This window comes from Dendropsophus ebraccatus, chromosome 11 (assembly GCF_027789765.1).
Source record: "Dendropsophus ebraccatus isolate aDenEbr1 chromosome 11, aDenEbr1.pat, whole genome shotgun sequence".
NCBI classification, from domain to species: Eukaryota; Metazoa; Chordata; class Amphibia; order Anura; family Hylidae; genus Dendropsophus; species Dendropsophus ebraccatus.
Window position 1 is genome coordinate 24,537,650 of NC_091464.1, and position 20,895 is coordinate 24,558,544.

Sequence of the window (20,895 nt, forward strand, 5' to 3'; positions counted from 1 at the left end):
GCATTCCAAGAGTGTCCCGTGATATAAGGACAATACCACAAAGATAAAAGGTGTATACAGAGAGTCAAATCTTTTGTCATTTACCTGTATGTGTTTTAAAGGATAAAATAAAAGCGCACCCTGGTTTGTGACACACAGTATTTTGAAGTGGCCTTTTAGAGTTTTTTTTTATTTTAATGTTACTTTAAATTTTATAGTCAACTCAAAGTACATATAAAAGCACATGTTGGGGCACTTCAGGTTATTTATTTATTTATTTTTTTCCCATAACCCAGTACGTCTTTGGCATGGCTATTTTTCTGGAGTTTTCCCATAGGCTTGTGTACATAAGTGTTATAAAAACTCCAGTATAAGTAAAACAATTCTTTAAAAACATTAAAAAATAAAATACACCATGAAATTCCAGATAAATGTTACGAAATAAAAATGCCATCAAAAATCCTTATAAACGCCATCATAATTATTTAAAATGCATTTATTACAAGCATTCGAAAAACTTTATGCTGACATAATTTATGTATTTATTTAAAGTGACTATTATATCAAAATTACATCATTTTCTAGTAAAATTTGTATTTGGCTTCTCTTTATGTTGCACTTTACTATATAATTTACCATTACACTGCTATAAAAACAAAATACTTAAATACTGCCTTCGATCATCCTAGAAAGTTTTTTTTATTACAAAAATTGGGAGGGGGGCTGTGTAATACACAGATAAACTGGGTCCTCCAGAAAGAGAGAGATGTTCTTCCAGCCAATTGGAGAAGGTTCTGAATAGGACACACCCTATTTACTGAGAAAATCCTAGCATAGTGTGTTTGAAAAGAGGTTTTCTTATCCAGACAACCCCATTTCTTTCTAGCCTTCATTAAAAATAATAATCTTTATTTATACAGCACTAACATAATCCACATCCCTTTACAATTGGACAAGAAAGAGCTTACAATTAGTGTTAAGCAAACCTGTCAAAATAGTCGGGTTCGGCAACGTTATTGCCTTGATTCCAAGCCGCTGCAGAAGTTGGATACCGCCCTAGAGAGTCCTGGAAAGATGGATACAGCCATAGGTTGTATCCATGTTTTTCTGGCAGCCCTAGGGTTTCATGCAACTTCAAAATCAAATGCTCTTGTTCGTATTCAGATAAACTTAAACCTGAACATTTTGACAAGTGTCAGGAATGGCAGCGGATTGCACTGTGAAATTCGGTGCGAGTCTGGTATGTGCGAACCCACCCTATAGCTAAATATTGGAACACCATAATAGACACCACTTTGACAAGGCTTTTCTAGTAGCCAGTTGACAGGAAAAATGACGCAAAGGTAGTCATAGCTAGTTGACTACATACAGGCAATTAAAATCAATGGGGCCCATGTCTGTCAGTTCACATATACACACACATATATATATATATATATATATATATATATATATATATATATATATCGACATCCCATTTGACAGTTTGACAACACATGTGTGTCGCAGATGGTAAAATAGTGGAAGAATGTGCCCAGTAGTAAATCCCTACACACATTGGGTACTGGAAGTTTTCCAGCCCATAAAGCTTTAATACGATATGATTAGAGATGAGCGAACCGGGTTCGGGTTCGAGTCGATCCGAACCCGAATATTCGGCATTTGATTAGCTGTGGCTGCTGAACTTGGATAAAGCTCTAAGGTTGTCTGGAAAACATGGATACAGCCAATGACTATATCCATGTTTTCCACATAGCCTTAGGGCTTTATCCAAGTTCAGCAGCCACCGCTAATCAAATGCCGGTTTCGGGTTCGGATCGACCTGAGCATGCTCCAGGTTCGCTCATCTCTAGATATGATAATAAGTTCTTTATATGAGTCATATATCCAAAATTGGACAAAAAATATACACAGTACAAAAGATTACATTAAATCTGAAAAAAAAAATTAAATTTTACCTTTTCGATCTAGGTCTTAGTTTTCTGTTTCCCGATTTCTTTGGCTCAGGTGGTGGAACAGAAGGGTCTGATGATTCCGTGTCACTGTCATCCACAGACTGTCTCCTCCTGTGATTGTGATAGTTGTCCATACGTTCCTCGTGGTGGTTACAGTTTGCATAGCGAAATGTCCTCCTTGGCTTAGGGAGGGGATTTATAGATGGACTTTCATCAAACGGTTCAGTATCATAATAGATGTTTTCCATACTCTTCATTCCAATTGATTGTTCCATCATACCTCCCAAATCGAGCTCCCTTTCTGTTGAAATGCTTTTACCTCTTCTTCTTTTAAATTCCAAAACCATCTCAGTCAGATCTTCCTGGGAAATCATACTGGTTTTCTTGAACATTCCAGCAGAGGTGTAAAAGTTTCCAGGAGGAAGATCTAATTCTTGGTCTAAAACTGCTTTCAGGTTAAAATTAGTATGACTTTCTACTTGGTCCTCGTAAATATTTGGTTGACGTGGAATAACCCTGTTATTTTCACCATCAAGTAAATTGCCCTTACTACCTTCCCTGAAATCCAAACCCAAGTTCTTACCACGACTTACGCCTAATTTCCTGTCGTCCAGGCCATCCTCGGTTGACTTTGTAAGCCCATTTTGATCACAAAAAGTTCTTTTGGGTTTCAAGTCAAGAAGATCTCCACACGAGCCACTATTGGCCCTGACTTCCCACTGTGAGATCTTCTGCTTGATGTTCCTGCAGTGACTTCTTGAAAGAGTTTGTTGGGCAGATCGGGTCAAGCCGCATTCTGGGCTCCCCATTGTATGCATTACAGGCATCTCTGTAGTCATAAAAGCCTCATCGTTCACTAAAACAACCTCTTGGATCCACTTAGAATGGTTTTGGGCCAATACCCTAAAAGTTTTTTTGCAAATACAATTTAAGGCTTCTTAAATGAAACCCCAAATCTGATGCCAATAAAAGGGGATTTACACGTGACTTTTTACTATTCTCATCCTCCTCCGGCAACTTTAGAACTTCAATGAAGTCACTGGTAGGATCTAGTATATTGACGTGTTTCTTCCAGGGCCCCAGCTGAAAAACAAATGCATCTTGTTACAATGTGTCCTATAGATAAGGGCCGGAGCAAAGCAACAATAACCGCAGTGTTTTAGAGCAAGGGAAAGCAACAAGTTTAACAGATTTTGAAGGACAAAAGTCATAAAAGAAAAAAAAAAAAAAGTCACACAAAAGCCGAAACAGTAAGACTATTAAATCTCAATAGTTTCCTAGCTCTTTCTGTTGTATAAGTAGTAAATAGGGATATACAGAGTATACAGGACTAATGACCATATATATATATGCAACAAAACATATAAACATCATCTTTATCATTTTATTTCAGCAAACAGAGGAATGGGTTGGGAAAGATCATGAATGAATCACTACAGGCCCGAGATAAACAGAAGGAGTGGAAAACCCTAAGCGTGTTAGTCACACGTGTGTGAGATGGAGGAACAGGATAAATAATAATCAAGGAAGAAATTATAAAGAAAAACCCAAGGGAAGATTATGTAATGAGGGTACAAAGAAAATAATTCAAACATCAGAGTAAAGGCTGGAACCCGGCCAGTCAGGACAGGTAGAAGCGGGAGGGGTGGACATCAAATGGTTTGTCCCATCAGGTAACCCCTGTGGATCTGGACTTTCTGATATCCGGCAATCAGCTGCTCTTACTGGGGGAGCGGTGTGTGGCAACTTCAGGGGAAGTGCATGGGGTTCGTTCAAATCAATGGAAAACCAAGCCATGGTAAGCAATGAAAAGCCAGCTCACACAAGCGTCAAGTTAGTTTTCCTAGAGTGTAACTAAAGACAAGAATATATATTTTTCATCTTTATTAAAAACCTCTAGAATTCCAGTACTTATCAGCTGCTGTATGCCCTACAGGAAGTGTTTTCTTTCCAGTCTGATGCAGTGCTCTATGCTGCCACCTCTGTCCATGTCTGGAACTGTCCAGAGCAGAAACAAATCCCCATAGAAAACCTTTTTCTGCTTAGGACAGCTCCTGACAGGGACAGAGGTGGCAGCAGAGAGCACTGTTTCAGACTGGAAAGAATACACCACTTCCTGCAGGACATACAGCAGCTGATAAGTACTGTAAAACTTGAGATTTTTAAATAGAAGCAGGCATGCTCTGTAACCTGGGCAAAGGTTAGGAGAGAAAGTCAGGGTCCGTTTACACAGAAAGATTATCTGACAGATTATCTGCCAAAGATTTGAAGCCAAAGCCAGGAACGCATTTGAAAATAGGAGAAATCTCAGGTTTTCCTTTATGACCTGATCTCTGTTTATAGTCTGGTCCTGGCTTTGGCTTTAAATCTTTGCCAGATAATCTGTCAGATAATCTGTGTAGACAGACCCTAATGGTCCATTTACACAGAAAGATTATTTGACAGATTATCTGCCAAAGATTTGAAGCCAAAGCCAGAAATGGATTTGAAAAGAGGAGAAATCTCAGGCTTTCCTTTATGACCTGATCTCTGTTTATAGTCTGTTTCTGGCTTTGGCTTCAAATCTTTGGCAAATAATCTGTCAGATAATCTTTCTGTGTAAATGGACCCTAATGGTGCGTTTACACAGACATATTTATCTGTAAGATCTTTGAAGCCAAAACCAGGAATGGACTATAAACAGGGATCAGGACATAAAGGAAAGACTGGGATCTATCCTCTTTTCAAATCCATTCCTGGCTTTGGCTTCCAAAATCTGTCAGATAAATCTGACAGATTTCGGAAGCCAAAGCCAGGAATGGATTCGGAAAGAGGAGATATCTCAATCTTTCCTTCATGACCTGTTCCCTGTTTATAGTCCATTCCTGGCTTTGGCTTTAAAAATCTGTCAGATAAATCTCTCACACCATTAGTTGTGACCATTAGCTATTGTAATTGGAAGAATCTGTGTTGTCTCCAACTTTATAATAGAGATGTTATATTTTATTGCAGTCCTTCGATGAGAAGCAAGAAAAGTGAGCTATACAGAACAGGAATTATCAGTGAAGTAGTTTTTTTATTTTATCTAGTTTCAACAAAAAACAGCATCTCCTGGTTAGCCAAGCAGTGACGTGTTATATCGAACACATTCATTTTTTTTTTTTTTAATAAGTTGATTTTATGGGACTGCCAGAAGCGGACAGATGCTAGCAATTATCATTTCTTACTCCGCAGCCACACAGACTTTTAACCAATGTCTAGGAGTAATAACAGGGTTTGTTCCCACTAGGGATGTGAGAGGCAGGAAGAAAGGTTTGAATGTGAAGAGGAGATATGTTTTTCCAGCTTCCTGCAATGCCGGCTGTGCCCACGCCCTAAAATACTTTCATAAACTGCTTTCCTGGCATTACCAGACAAAAAGGCCTGAACATGTCGGCTCAGCTTTTCTTTCCTGAAAAGCTTCTGAAAGGGGAGAATTTCTCTATTGCGTTAGAATGTGTTAGTCAGTTGTGAATCCAAATGAGAGAGATTAAAGAGTTGTTGTCATGAAAACCAGACCTGAAACGGTGGTTGGTTGTCACAGATTCAACTGCAAATAATGTTTGGCCGCTCTGAAGAATTACTAATGCAACCCTCCCTATCCACCCCAATACACATCATGATAAAATCCTAGTAGTCCACTCAAACATAACTTTTGATATGTTGCTGCCCATGGTGAGACTAACAATTCCTTCCATACTTGTTACTATCTATTCAGTCTCCTTCCCCCAGTTCTGAGCTGCTGCTTTCTGCTGAAAACATAAAAATCTGTATGTAAGCCTTTCTCTTTGCCTCCCCCTACTCCCCCTTCCTTCTGAGACAGCTGATGCAAACAAGTCCCCTATTGGCTTTATCTGTAACATTGTAACTTCTTTGTAATGCTGGGAGGGTTATGGTCCTTTTACACGGAACGATTTATCGTTCGAATTTGCATGATAACGATCGAATTCGAACCATAATCGTACGTGTAAACGCAGCGAACGCTCAAACGATGAGTGAGAAATCGTTCATTTTGATATTTCAACATGTTCTCAAATCGTCGTTGGTCGTTCGCAAAAAATTCGCAGATCGTTCAGTGGAAACAGTCTTTCACCGATTTCCCCTATGCGTGATCGCAAAACGATCGCAAAACGATTATTCAGTACGATGTATCGTTCCGTCTAAACGCTGATAGTTATAAAAAAAAAAACATCGTTCATTCAAAATCGTTAATCGTGCGATCGGGCGAATTATAGCTCCGTGTAAAAGTACCATTAATCACAGTGAGTTCATTAGCAACATGACCTCAGATTAACCTTCCCAGCGGTTACAAGAAAGCTACAATGTTGCAGATAAAGCCAGTAAGGGACTTGTATACATCAGCTGTTTCAGAAGTTGAAGACAGACTAAAGGCCCTATTACACTGAACGATTTTCGGCTGATATCGGCCGTTATGGCTGATAATCGTCCCATGTAATAGAGGGCAACGATCAGCCGACATGAACGATGTCGACTGATCGTTGCTGTTGTTTGCCTTTCAACATCATAGCAGTGATCTGCCGCCATCACATTGTGGAATAGGAGCGGCGGCAGCCACCCCCCTCCCAAACCGCTGGTACCGTTGGATAGATGAATGGATTTGTCGTAGGATCCATTTGGCTGCTGATGGCGTTATTTTCTTCTTTTTTTTTTTACTTTTAATCCTGTTGCTCAGGAGACAGAATGTCTCTTACCTTCATCCTCGGCACCATTCCAGCGCAGTTAGTAGTTTGCTCCATGGTCCAGTAAGACCATTGGGAGCACTGGGGCACCCATTAAGAACACTGCCCACCCCCATAGAGCCAATCCTCCCCTGGCCAAATGGGCACTATAGGGGCAGGCAGTGCCCCTAAGAGGTGCCCCAGTGCTCCTAATGGTCTTAGTGGACCATGAAGCAAACTACTAACTGCACCGGAATGGTGCCGAGGATGAAGTTAAGAGACATACCTTCCTCCTTGGTGTCTCCTATGCATTAGGGACATATCAGCGGGTTAGATTAGTCTAACCTGATGATAGTTCCCCTTTAATCCTATAGAAAGACCATCCTAGTGACTTGTTACAGGCTAAAAACTAAACATAATTTAAATGTTATAACAGAATCAGCCAAAGACCTGACCTAGATTTCCCAGCCATGGGCATTACACCAGGACATAAGTAGACAACCAATAGTACTGGCCAAAAAGTGTGTGTATTTTTTTTGTTTGTTTGTTTTTTAGCTGAGTAAAATTCAGTAATCCAGACCCTTCAAAATAACATTTTCTGCAAAACAGTTTTTACCTGTGGTATAAGCAGTATGTGTACCACTGACCGTACACGTGAGGCCAATAGGCTGTTTCCTGTTATGCGAGGTGCTCTGCTTGAATTACTTTCAAAGAGACTTTCGACAGAAAGTCATAAATCTGCTACAAGTAAAAACATGATATAAACCTGTAGTTAATTCCTGAGTATAATAGACAGGTGTGGCAGCAGCTGTCTATGGATGACGTGAGTCAGGATAAGGATGGTTTTAATCCTTTTTTTTTTTTTTTTTTGCAGAAATAAAACATGCAAATTACCCTGAATCCTATTTAGTTGTATACTGAAAGCTTTGTTTGATTTGTGCATAAAATAATCTACACTGCACTAAGCATCAGATAGCAGAAATATTGGTTTGTTCATATGAACCGATAAACAAATCAACCCTAAGAAATTGGGTCATTGGGGAAATGGTTTATTTATAGGTTGCCTGTCCATACAGGCACCTTTATGTATAGATTACATTTAGAGAGCTTAATAACACTTTATGGGCATACCACAATGTATAAGATATAGACTGTGCAGTCAAGGTACTTAAATAATAAATTAATAAAGAGGCATAATAATAAATATAATAATAAATATAATAATAAATATAATAATAAAAATAATAATAAAAATAATAATTAAAAAAAATATATAATAATAATAATAATAATAATAATAATATCCCCTCCCCAATGGGGACCCAAAAGTGTGAGAAAAAACATAAATATGCTTTGCATTTGGACCAGGAATCCATAGCCCCGAGAGTGTTATACATTACAGACCGGTGACACATTCCATTACTGGCCGAATACAAGAGAATGAATAAACCATTAAGCAATTCCATCAGAACTTTCCAAGTTTCAACCATGTGTTTTAGAATGCCAAGAAGAAGAAGACGAATAACGTTCAACGATTTGTGTCAGGTTAGTTATCGATTCATCAGTTCTGTCCTAATCAGTTGTTTAACATGATTTATCACTAACACCACCTTGAAAAGAAGCCAAGAGAACAGCATAAAGCAGGTCATACATGAGACAGTTTGCAGCCTAAAGCCAGTCAAATGTCAAGTTTTTTGTTTGTTTTTTTTAACTGAGAGAGGAAACAAAGGGTAACACTAAAGCTCCCATTGACTTCAATGGGAGTTTCAGAATGTAATTGCGCAGAAAAGCAGTGACACAACACTTTTCCACAAAGATCCTCAACTCCCACTGAAGTCAATTCATAGTTCATAGTTCAGAGAGATTTACCTGACAGATCTTTGAAGCCAAAGCCAGGAACAGACTATAAACAGGGAACGCGTAATAAAGGAAAGACTAAAATCTCTCCTCTTTTCAAATCCATTCCTGGCTTTGGCTTCAAAAATCTGTCAGATAAATCTCTCTTTGTAAATGCACCATTAGACACGTCTATTGGTACTAGTTTTGAGTTTGAAGGGCTTGTGCAAAAAGAGAAAAATATAGCTGCTTTCTTCTAGAAACAGCACCACACCTGACTATGGGTTGTGTCTTATATTGCAGTCCGATTCTATTAAAGTGAATGAGGCTCAGCTGCAAGACCACACACAACCTGTGGATAGGTATCACACTGTTTTTGAAAAACAAAACAAAAAAAAACAAAAAAAACACTTGCATTTTCTAATTCCGCTGAGAACCAAAAAGTTATATTTACCAAATCAGTTATTTCAGCCAAACAGATTTGCTTTCTCCCAGAGCAAACAGAGAAAAAAGCCATAATGCAATGTTATAAAAGTGAAGCGTTACTGCCACTTAAAAAAAATAAAAACTTTAACTAGAGATAGCTGAGGGTCTGAACACCCAGACACTGACCGATTAAACCTTTTGACGTGGCTGTGTGACAAGTGGAATCTTTTTTAAAGGGACAGTAATGCTTTAATCTAAAGAGGACAGGTCATTTTCTAATGACACACTCCCTTTAAACTCTGCCTATGATGACATGGTTTCTTGGATTTTTACAGCCGCCATGTGATCTTGTAGCACCCAACTGAGCCCCGGTTGTTTCAGGTGACAACAATGGCTTTCGTAAAACTATTTAAAGTTCTGGCCTTTAGGACATTCAGTAAAAGGAGTTGTCCATGTGACAAGAAGGTCTCACCATCATGTGAAGACATCATAAACCTGGACTACAATCTACAGCATTCTGTCGGGTTATTAGAGTCTCAGTGATAACACATGGGCCCCCAGTCTTGTAAATTCCTTGAGCCATGTGGATGCTACACAACTCTATAATTTTTCCTTTATATAAAGGAAACCCCACTGAATATGTATATTTTAATGTAACCAGGAAAAGCTGATGACATGGAGGACCAATCTCAACGTAGCGCTATCTGTATCCTTGCGCAAACAGGATGAAAGTATAGCCATGTGTGTTTATTTAAAACTGGATGAAAAGCCAGGTCAGATGCAACCCTATGGGCTCCCGCTCATCCACCAGCTCTTGGAGCCCTGCTAGGGCCTCTTCAAGCATAGTACAGAACCCAATCAACACTGGATGTTTATGGATATGTAAAAATATACATTTTATTGAAAACCAATCAGTTTACAGACAAATAGACATACCATGTATAGTATGTACAACAAGTGGACCGGGATCTCACAACTGGTGGTCCTCAAATCAAGCAAAGCAGATACAAATAAAACAACTGACTGCAGGGGCGTAGCTAGGATTCATGGGGCCCCATAGCAAAAAATCTCTTGTGATCAGAGGCAGAAGCAGCTACATGAGTGACTGGCAGAGCAGACAGCCAATGGCTGCTTGCTCTGACAGTCCACTGTATTTAACTATAAGGGCCCATTATAAACCATTATGGTTAAATACATAGATACAGGAGCAGACTACCGTCTGCTTAACCCCTTATGTACTGCCATGTGTAAGTGACCAAAAGCTCAAAAGGAACACAAACAGATCTCTGATTTACTGCTCCTGCACTGACAACCCCTGACCTCTGGTACATTTTCCTACTTGATTGCAGAAGGTGGAGAACAGAGATCAGGGGTAATCAGTGCAGTGAAGCAGAGAGCTCTTGTCTTGTTAACCCTTTTTTATGTTGCATCATGTAAGTGAACACTGGGTCACTTACACACTGCAGTACATAAGTGGTTAAGCAGAAGGACACAGGAGTCTTATCTTCCCTGTGCATCCTCAGGCCCCCCTCCTGCACAGGCCCCATAGCAACTGCCTAACCTGCCTCTATGATAGCTACGCCACTGGATATTTGCCTTATACCCACCCCCTTTAGTTTTCCCAATGATGTAAACTATTTAATTACATACTATAAATCACACCTAATAAGCAGATATACAGTTCAAATCAGAAATGTGCTAGTCAGGATAATCAGTCTATTCAAACCTATATAAGAGAAGGACACTACTGGCCAATATATGAGAAAGAGGCATTCAATAACATATGCAGAGGACCAAGACAGGAACCCCAGTCATACCCAGCCATTTCTTGTCCCTATACTTTTCAAGCATATATAGTGTCTAAACTGCATAGCTTAGGGCTGTGTCCTTTAGCAAGCTTTAGGACCCTATTATACGGGGCAATCAGTGGGAGCATGCGGTTGCCGATGCAGGGTCAGCCCATCGCTCGCTTTCTCCTCATTCCCCGCTCACTGCTGGCGCTATTATACATGCTGACAATGAGCGGGTAAGTTACACGGGCTGCCCAGATGTCCATGTCGGCTGATCATTGCCTTTTATTATACAAAACGATTATTGGCTGTAATGGCTAATAATCGCTTTGTGTAATAGGGCCTTGAAGAATATAGGCCCTCTGGTATAAAAATGCAAAGATATCTAGCTTTCTAGACTTTTTGACTGGTTTTAACAAAACGCAACCTGATTTCAGCTATGTGACCTATGATATACAGATATAGATGAATACCGTATTTTGTGTCTTTATGAAACCTGGATAATAACTATTATGGCCACTATAATGGCAGCCATTGGTGGTTGTCACCCAGAATAGCATAACTTACAGAAAAGGCCCACATAATAATAGTTCCTGCCAAGTGATAATGTTCTATAATAGTATTGTTATAGTTTTATATGTATGTGTTTTTTTTTATTATACCTAAGAACAGCTGGGATGTTGTTTTACTGTAACAATTCAAGATGCATGAAGATAAAACCCTCCTCTCTCACTTCCCAATAACAGCTCCTATTCTTGGCATTAGGGTTCCTCATTCGAAAGTCTTCATTTTGCAAATTGTTTCAACAATGCCACAACCAGTTTCATATTTAAAAACTGAGTACTGGAGACATTTTCTCGATGAGACGTTTTCTTGATGAAGGGCTTCAACATATGCCACTGTATAAGTATACGGGGACATACGGGACATAAACATTTATCGAGCTGGATGGCTTTTTCTTTCCATTGGCCCATTGTGTAGGAAAGCCCAATCTGCTGTACACAACCCCAGCAGAGAGTAAAGGCCCTATTACACAAAGCAATTATCAGCCATATTTGGCCGATACCGACCATTACGGCCGATAATCGCCTTAGTGTAATAGAAGACAATGATCAGCCGACATGCACGATGTCGGCTGATCATTGTCTTTCAACATGTTGAAAGACCAACAACCAGGATAGCAGCAATATGCTGCCGTCACGATCTGCTGCAGTGTAATAGGAGCAGCAACAGCAGACCGCCGCTATCTTCTATAGACGATCACCTGGGCGCCCCCTCGGCTCTTACCCGCTCACTGCCAACCCATGTAATAGCGACAGCAGCATAGCAAACTGCATGAGGACAATAAAAAATGGAATTTCATTGAATACTATGAGCAACTTCTACCCTTTAAAGGACAACTCCCGCGGGACCCCCAAAAAAAAAAAAACACAGACACACACAGACACCATACTCACCATCTCTCCGGTGACGATCGCCACTCGATTCGCCCGCCGTCCGCCTCTCCGTCGCCGCCTTCCGCCATCCAGCGATGTCTCTCACTTCCGGGTCCAGGGGATGGAAAAGGCTGCCAGTGCGCTTGCGCACCGGCAGCCTTTTCATTGGCTGGAGCGCATCACATGGCTTCCAGCAAGCTCAGCCAATCAGGGCTGAGCAAGCTGGAAGCCATGTGATGCGCTCCAGCCAATGAAAAGGCTGCTGGTGCGCATGTGCACCAGCAGCCTTTTCATCCCCATTCACTTTGCATGAAGACGCCGAGGAGGAAGAAGACCCGGACCGCCCCTCGGCTCTGACGTCGTCGTCACCAGATGCCGCCCCGGAGAAGAGGACCGTGACGATCGTAATAGGTAATGTATACATTCCTTAACTTCCGGGGTGGGGGGTCGGGGGTCCGAAAGTGGGGGAAGGGGGCCAGGCCGGGTATTTAACCACATTACAAAGTTATATAACTTTGTAATGTGTGTTAAATGAGCAAAAAAAAATTTTTGTGGGAGTTGTCCTTTAAGTCTTTATACACATAGGTCTATAAGTACTGTTCACAATACTACATGCTAAAAAAAGTGAAGACTAAGGGTCCTTTCACATGCATGTGGTTATCGTTTGGCCGTCTGTGGCCACAGACAAGTGACGATCAGCGGGATCAGCACTCGTTTGCAGTGCCTCTACAAATTAACTGTGCAGTCATTAACATTCATCGTTACCGGCCGCCAATTACAAGAAATTATACTGTCGTTCAAAAGATCCAATCAGCCGACAAGCTGGCATTTTCCCGCTCATCGGCTGATCACTGACACCTTTACACAGGTCGATTATCGGACGAATGAGCGTTTCTAGGAACACCACTTGGTGATAATCGTCCCGTGTAAAAGGGCTTTAACTTGAATGAGTCACTTAGTATGTTATCACTCCTTAGTATATCAGGTCTGGTTGATGTGGAAGAATCCATTGTACAACATGTTTCACACCCACTTATAATTATAGGCCAGACCCATCATATGTATAAAACGTGTAAAACTCTGTAATCAGTATATCATCATTTAAAAGGGTTCTTTCTTTTATATAAAACTAATAGAATAAAATATGTACAGCCTTTTGGAAAATGTAGTCAGTATAAGGCTATGTTCAAACTTCGGGATCATAGCAAGGGAAGACGGCCGTCTCGTTATATATAGTCGGCCACTAACAATGATCATGATTAGTTGGCGTCTATATAACAAGATGGCCGTCTTCTCCGCTATGTTACTGAAATGGGAACATAGACTAAAGTTGACAAGTCTGGCAGCACCTCTCTGCTCTCTGTTATGGGCTGCCCGGACGATCTAGCGATCTCCCAGGCACCCCCCCCTGTACTCCCCCACTTACTGCAGCCATGTGTCATAGCAGCGGCAGCGAGCAGGGAACGAGGAGCAAACGAGCGCTGACAGCGCTAGTTTGCTCCTCTCAGTTGCTCCGTGTAATAGGGACTTTATACATGCAAGCCTGTGGGCCAATCCCACCGAAATCAATGATCTCTGATTACTTTGATCTCATGTGTATGGTCAGCTTAAAGTATCCAGTATAAATTCAATGGCTATGTTCTCACATAGTATTTCCGTCAATTTTTTGCTCGGTCTTTTTTTTTTACCAAAACCAGGAGTGGGCTGAAAATGCAAAAACTGTGCAAATCTTTTCATTATAATTTTGCCCTGTCAGTTGCACTCCTGATTTTGGTTAAAAAACTACTTACGGAAATACTATGTGTGAACATAGCCAACAGATAACCTTATTAAACCTGATCAGGAAGGGGGGCGTGAGACAAGTTAGGTTAGAGACATCGGCTTTAGGGGGTCAGTAAGACGGGCCCGCACATTAGCCATTTGGTAGATACTGCTGAAATTGGTAAGTTTTATGCTGGATTTACACAGAGCGAAAATTCGCCCGATCGTACGATTAACGACTTCGAAGAAACGATTTTTCTTTTATAACAATCAGCGTTTAGACGGAACGATATATCGTACGGAAAATTCGTTTTGCGAACGCTTAAGCCTATCTCGCACATAGGTAAAATAGGTGAACGACTGTTTACACGGAACGATCTGCAAATTTTTAGCTAACGACGATTTAAGAACATGTTCAAAGATCAAAATGAACGATTCCTCGCTCGTCGTTCGATCGTTCGTTGCGTTTACACGTACGATTATCGTTCGAATTCGATCGTTATCATGCAAATTCGCACGATAATCGTTCCGTGTAAAAGCGGAATTAGTTTTGAATTTAAATTTTATTGCACGTGGTTATCTGCCTCTTAAGCTTTTCCCATCACCATCCAATACAGTGGAGTGCTATAACCTGTCATTTATACTGTAGAAAAATAGAATCCACCCTCAAATGTGTCATGGAGCTTAGATCAGGGAAATCAAGTTTAATTCTATTGTGACTCCTGTTGACTGTCATGAAACGTTGGCGTCTCCCATACATTTGCAGCCAACAAGAAAAGAGACAAGTAGCTTTACTACATTGAAACGCAATCCATTAAAACAGCTTCACTGAGCAATGTGATTAGAGGAGGCTAGCAATTTTCTACTAAGTGATTCAAAGGGTATTCTCACCCCTTAAGGGGTTAACCGGGATTAGAAAAAGCACAGCAACTTTCTTGCAAAAACAGCGCCACCTCTGCCCCAGGTTGTGTGTGGTATTACAATTCAGCTCTCTTCACTTCAATGAAACCGAGCTGCAAAGCCCACGCCCCAACTGAGGACAAGAGTGTGGCTATTTGGGGAGGAAAGTGGCCATGTTTTTTTAAGCCTGATCACATTAGCCCAAGGTCCTTAACCGTACTGTGTGGAGAGCAGCCAGACCGAGAGAATACGGGAGAAGAGTTGTAACCGCTGTGCGTTAGGGTGCCTTTCCACAGAGAGATTTTTGAAGCCAAAGCACAGAATGGATATGTGAAGAGGAAAAATCTTACCTTTATGACCTGTTCCCTGTTTATAGTTCCCTGTTCCTGGCTTTGGCTTCAAAAATCTGTCAGATAAATACCTCTGTGTAAAGGCACCCTTAGTGTCTGAGTATGTCAGTAAGTCAGTCAGTGTCTGTGTCAGTCAGCGCCAGTCAGAGTCTGAAGTGTACGGTCAGATTTAGGCAGCATGCACACATCCACAACATATGGTCCGCACGTTAAAGAGGACCTGTCACCCCCCCCCCCCCCCCGGGCCAGGGTGACAGGCTCCCGACCCCAAGTTAGATCCCCTTATACTAACCTCATCCTGGCAAGTCCCACTGCCGGAGCTGGTCCCTGGACGGAGATATCCCGGTCAGAAGCCGGAACCATTCATTCTCTATGGACGCCGGACCTCTCTCCAGAGCACGCGCGCCGGCTTCTGACCGGGATATCTCCGTCCCGGGACCGGCTCCGGCAGCGGGACTCCGCGGGATGAGGTATGTATAAGGGGATCTAGCTGGGGGTCGGGAGCCTGTCACCCCGGCACGGGGGGTGACAGGTCTCCTTTAACTGTATACTACGGACTGCACTCTTGATCTCTCATGGATCTCTGGCCATGATATTTTATTATGATGCAGGGAGCTCCAAGGCATCAAAATAAATTATAATGCAGAGAGTCCCATGAGAGGTCAAGAGTGCAGTCCGTGGAATACAGTCTTCTTGTAGACCATATATCACAGACGCGTGCAATGCCACCCTTCTCTCCTCTACTCATAAGAAATCTGTGCATTTGTATGGGGGGTGGGGGTGTATTACACAGGCTGATGGGGGCCCGATAATAACTGTAAAAGAGTTTACTGGGCTTATTACACGGCCTGATTATCGTTTAACAAAGGCTGCATGGACATCGTTACCGATGTCCTTGCAGCCCTTGTTAAAACTTTATACATTACCTGTCCAGGCTGCAGAGCTCCTCTTGCCATCTTCTTCTCCCCGGGTCCTGCATGCTGCAGCTTCAGAGCGGCCTGTCTCAGCTGACAGGCCGCTCAGCCAGTAACAGCCAGTGATTGGCTGAGCGGTCTTTAAGCTGAGACAGGCCGCTCTGAAGCTGGAGCGCGCGGGATCCAGGAAGAAGCAGAGCACAAGAGGAGCCCTGCAGCCTGGATAGGTAATGTAAATCGTAGCGATGCGTGGTCGGCACCTGACAATTATAGGTTTAAACCTATATCAACGATCAGCCGATCATAGTTGTCATCGGCTGATCATTGTATTTATTCCATGGAGCGATAATCGGCCAAATCAGCCCGATTCGGCCAATTATCGCTCCGTGAAATAGGCCCCAAATAGATGACGGCCAAACAAGCATTTGACCAACAACATTTTAAAGGTGTATGGGCACCCTTAGGGGGTCTTTTTAGTTTCCAGAACAAATAACATCCATATGATGAACCATAGCCACTAATGTGTTTTCGTTCTGTATTTCGCTACAGAACTCTGTGAGAAAAAAAAAAAAAAAAGTGCCTGCAGCCTTTATCCTGCTGATCACAATTATTGGTGTAAAGCTTTGTACAGAGATTACTAGTAAGCACACACCTACGGTTATTCACACTATTCACGTATTTAGTGATGATTAAAGATGATAAGACATAATAGAGGACAGGGAAGGTGCTGAAAGGCAGAAACGATTATCCTCTTACAGTTTAGGATCACCTATGTAGGGAAGCCACATTTTACATATACAACAGTGTATGTCTGTGATTGAATGAGCAAGGTAGGTTCAGCATGGGAAGCATCCCATCCCATAGGGAAGGGGAGGCTGAGTAGTGAGCTTCATATATTATCTTCTCTAATCGAGAAGTCTCAGTTCACTTTTATGCCTAGTGAGAAAGCAAACCACAGAATTTCAGGATAGTGTATTTGAAGGTGGGTGAAATAATCTGTGTATGTATAGGTCTAAGGCCCCTTTTAAGGGGGCCAATAAGGAACATTGCCATAATATGTACTGTGTGTAAACTTTCCAGGGATCAGCCGAGGAGCAAGAAAATGTCCACTTGTTAGCTGATCGCATCTTTTATGCTGCTTCAAAATTTATCGCAATCGGCCACACATCTCCTTGTGTAATATATTTAAATGGCCACACTAACAATACAGCGATCATTCGTGCGGGCTGGCCATGCGATTACTTGAGCTTTCTATAGGCACAGCTAACTGCTTAGGTCCTTGCATGGCCCTATACCAGGCCATGTAAAAGGAGTGTAGGGGAATGGTAATTGTAGGGGGTGACCAAATTAGGGAACCTGATAAGCTGCTTAAACAGATGTGTTTTGAGGGCACATTTAAAGCTTTGGGTATTCAGAATAAATCTGACTGATATAATCCCCTCCGAAGAAGTGGTGCAGCTCAGGTAAAGTCCTGGAGACGGAAGTAGGAGGTGTGGATTATGGAGGTACTGGATATAAACATGTGTTGACACATTCCCTTTAAGATAATCTTAGCAGTTTATGGTAGTACTGCAGTGAAACAGCAATGTGTGAACACGGCCCAAACCTGTTACCCAGTTAAATCAGAAGAACCTTTAACAGTCATTTCCTTATGATAAATAGAACTGTACACACTTATACCTATGAGTAGGGATGGTCCGAACCCTCCGAGGTTCGGGCTCGTATGAACCCGAACGCTCGGCATCAGATTCCCGCTGTCTGCCCGCTCCATGGAGCGGGTGGATACAGCGGGAGGACCGCCTGGAAAACTGTGATACAGCCTATGGCTATGCCTGTATCCCAGTTTTCCAGATGGTCCTCCCGCTGTATCAGCCCGCTGCACGGAGCGGGCAGACAGCGGGAATCATTACCGAGGGTTCGGGTTTGTACGTACTGAACTCGGTTCGGACTATCCCTACCTATGAGACCTCTCATATATGCCCATAACGTAACCACGTGTGTTGTTTCACAGAGCCCATGACCACTATATAGAAGCGTGTGCACTATTAGTATGCAGGAAACAAATAGACGTAGTCAGCATGTTGACGTTTTCCATCCCCCAATGAAGATTACGCTCCAAGGTTTTTTCACAGATTACAAGCAGTTAGTTGCTGTTTACATGGCCAAAGGCAACAGTTCCGATGCAGTCTTCTCAAATAACAGCGACTTAGTGCTTCAAGGTATATTCAGTGACCACAGTCAAAGCATACAGCACCGCTAAAGACAAAGCAGCCACCCTGAATAGGGGACGAGTAAGAGAGTGCGGGAGGTTCGACCTCCATACCCCCTACCGATCTCCAGACTGGCCGCTGATTCTTTTGTTTTAAATACACCTCTATTCATTTTCTATGGAGCCGCCAGAATGAGCCGAGTGCCATACTCTGTTCTCTCCATCGGCTCCATAGAGGATGAATAGAGCCGCAGGTCACGTGCCAACCCGCGGCTGTATTCAAAACAAAAGGAGCCAGGGGCTGATCTCGAGATCGCTGGGGGGTACAGAGGTAGGACCCCCCCCATGATCTCTTGCTTGTCTCCTATCCTGTGGATAGGGAACATGTACATTTTAATTGGAGGATCCCTTTAAGAGAGGGGAGAATATCTGCTGTCAGACTACTCTGGTGTTAGCTTATCTTCCCAAGAACAAAAGGATCGGGCACTTAAATTTCAATATGTTCTTCTCTCTTCTTATGTCTGAGAAGAGGAGAATGGGAACCCCTTAGTACAAATCAGATGGTTGACAGGTAGCCAGGTTTGTTCGACGGCCAAAAATGTCCTCATGTAATAGGGGATGGGCCGCTGATGATTGGTGGAAGCAGAGGGTCACACGGACGATTCAGCAATTTACACACCAGCACTTGTTTACATTGCACATGTAGATTCCTTATCAAGCCCTGATCCCAGGCTTCACATAAACTGAAGAGTAAAAATAAGAAGCCATAGGCAGTCATAGTATTTCTCTCAAATATCTGCTCAAGTATATGCAAGAGGATTTACCACTCACATCTACTAAACAGGGAACTAGCCGTCCTAGTTGGAACCGAAGACTTTAAAAATATCAAAGCTGCCACCTCTGTCTTACTTTACAACTTGTGATCTAGAGGCTGCCACATGATAATATTCCCTGTAGATTATATAATGCCAATACATTCAGCTGTGCCGTATAGAGATTGTCTGGGGACTGGGAATAATCACAAACTTCCCCATCTTTTTCTTTCATATTCACTGGTGTGCAAAAGTTATATAGATTTGTAATTTACTTCTATTTCAAAATCTCAAGTCTTCAAGTACTTCTCAGCTGCTGTATGTCCTGCAGAAAGTGGTGTATTATTTTCAGTCTGACACAGTGCTCTCTGCTGCCACCTCTGTCCATGTCAGGAACTGTCCAGAGCAGGAGAGGTTTTCTATGGGGATTTCCTACTGCTCTGCACAGTTCCTTTCTCGGACAGAGGTGGCAGCAGAGAGCACTGTGAGAGACTAAAAAGAATACACCACTTTCTGCAGGACGTACAGCAGCTGATACATACTGGAAGACTTTTTAAATAAAAGTAAATTACAAATCTATATAACTTTTTGCAATAAGTTGATTTGAAAGGAAAAAGATTTCTGCCGGACAACCCCTTTAAGGGGGTATTCCAAGTTAAAAGCACTTATTCACTATCCACAGGGAAGTGGCTGCACACATGTGCCGGTTCTGTTCTGAGATCACGGGAGGTTACAGTAGTCGGACCCTCTGCAATCTGACACTTACCTCCAATCCTGCGGATAGGGAATAAGTACTGATAACTTGGAATACCCATTTACTTATATCCTAGTCAATTTCATAGGAGGTCTGTGGTTTTAGGAACTTTATCAAGGTCTGGGGGAACTCGGTGGCCGTCCAGGCATGATGGTTATTGTAGTTTTGCAACCAGCTGGAGGGCTGAAGCTTCCCCATCCCTGCACTACATAAATGATAACATAAGAATATCGGAAATCTAGCACTAGCTAAACAATACCAAATATCAGCTTTTGCAGCCATGCTATAACTAATTGAGTATTAGAGTACTATTACATGGCCCGATGGGGGCCCGATAATAACTGTAAACAAGTGCTGATCTGCTAGATTGGGGCTCACTTACTGGGCCTATTACACGGCCCGACGGTCCCGGCCAGTGATTGGCTGAGTGGCCTGTCAGCTAGGACAGACTGCTCTGAAGCTGCAGCGTGCAGGACCCAGGGAGAAGCAGAGCGCAGGAGGAGCCCTGGACCATGGATAGGTAATGTATGCACTTTGCAAATCGTCAGCCGGAGGTCGTGCACTGCTATTACACGTGGCGGTGTGCAGTCGGTGCCACACAATTATTGGTCTAAACCTATATCAACGTTCAGCCGATGATCATTGTCATTGGCTGATCATTGTGTTTATTACACGGAACAATAATCGGCCGTTTATCGTTCCGTGTAATAGTGCCCTTAGACTGACGTATCCATCCTGCAGTGATTACATAATAGTACCTGGGAGCAGTCCCTGTTTACTTTTACTTGTCAGCATTTTTCTGCCTAGAAGTGTCACAACCATAAACTCTGGGGTGTCACCACTCTGAGCACTAACAAGCACTGGATGTGTCCAGATACAAGTGCCCAGCGTGAGAGAAAAGCGTCCGGGGGTTCAGAACCATGGAAGGACCATATAGCTTTTACACTGGTGCAGTATGAGCGCAGTTCTGCACCTACAGTATATTCCATCTGCATGTTCCAACCCAAATGCAAGTCTGTTGACTTAAACTGAAAGCATCCCAGGGATCCATGACACTGTGGCTTCATGGCTGTATA

At 42.3% G+C, this 20,895-nt stretch overlaps 1 protein-coding gene across 2 annotated transcripts in view; it reads right to left on the minus strand.

Annotated features, from left to right (window-relative positions):
* DENND2C (DENN domain containing 2C) overlaps window positions 1-20,895 on the minus strand; it is a 38,229-nt gene that overhangs the window by 15,371 nt on the left and 1,963 nt on the right. For both annotated transcript variants that reach the window (XM_069944463.1, XM_069944462.1), the window contains exon 2: window positions 1,938-3,017. In XM_069944463.1, the coding sequence (XP_069800564.1) occupies window positions 1,938-2,773 (836 nt within the window). In that variant the 5' untranslated portion in view covers window positions 2,774-3,017. The remainder of the gene's footprint in view (window positions 1-1,937; window positions 3,018-20,895) is intronic.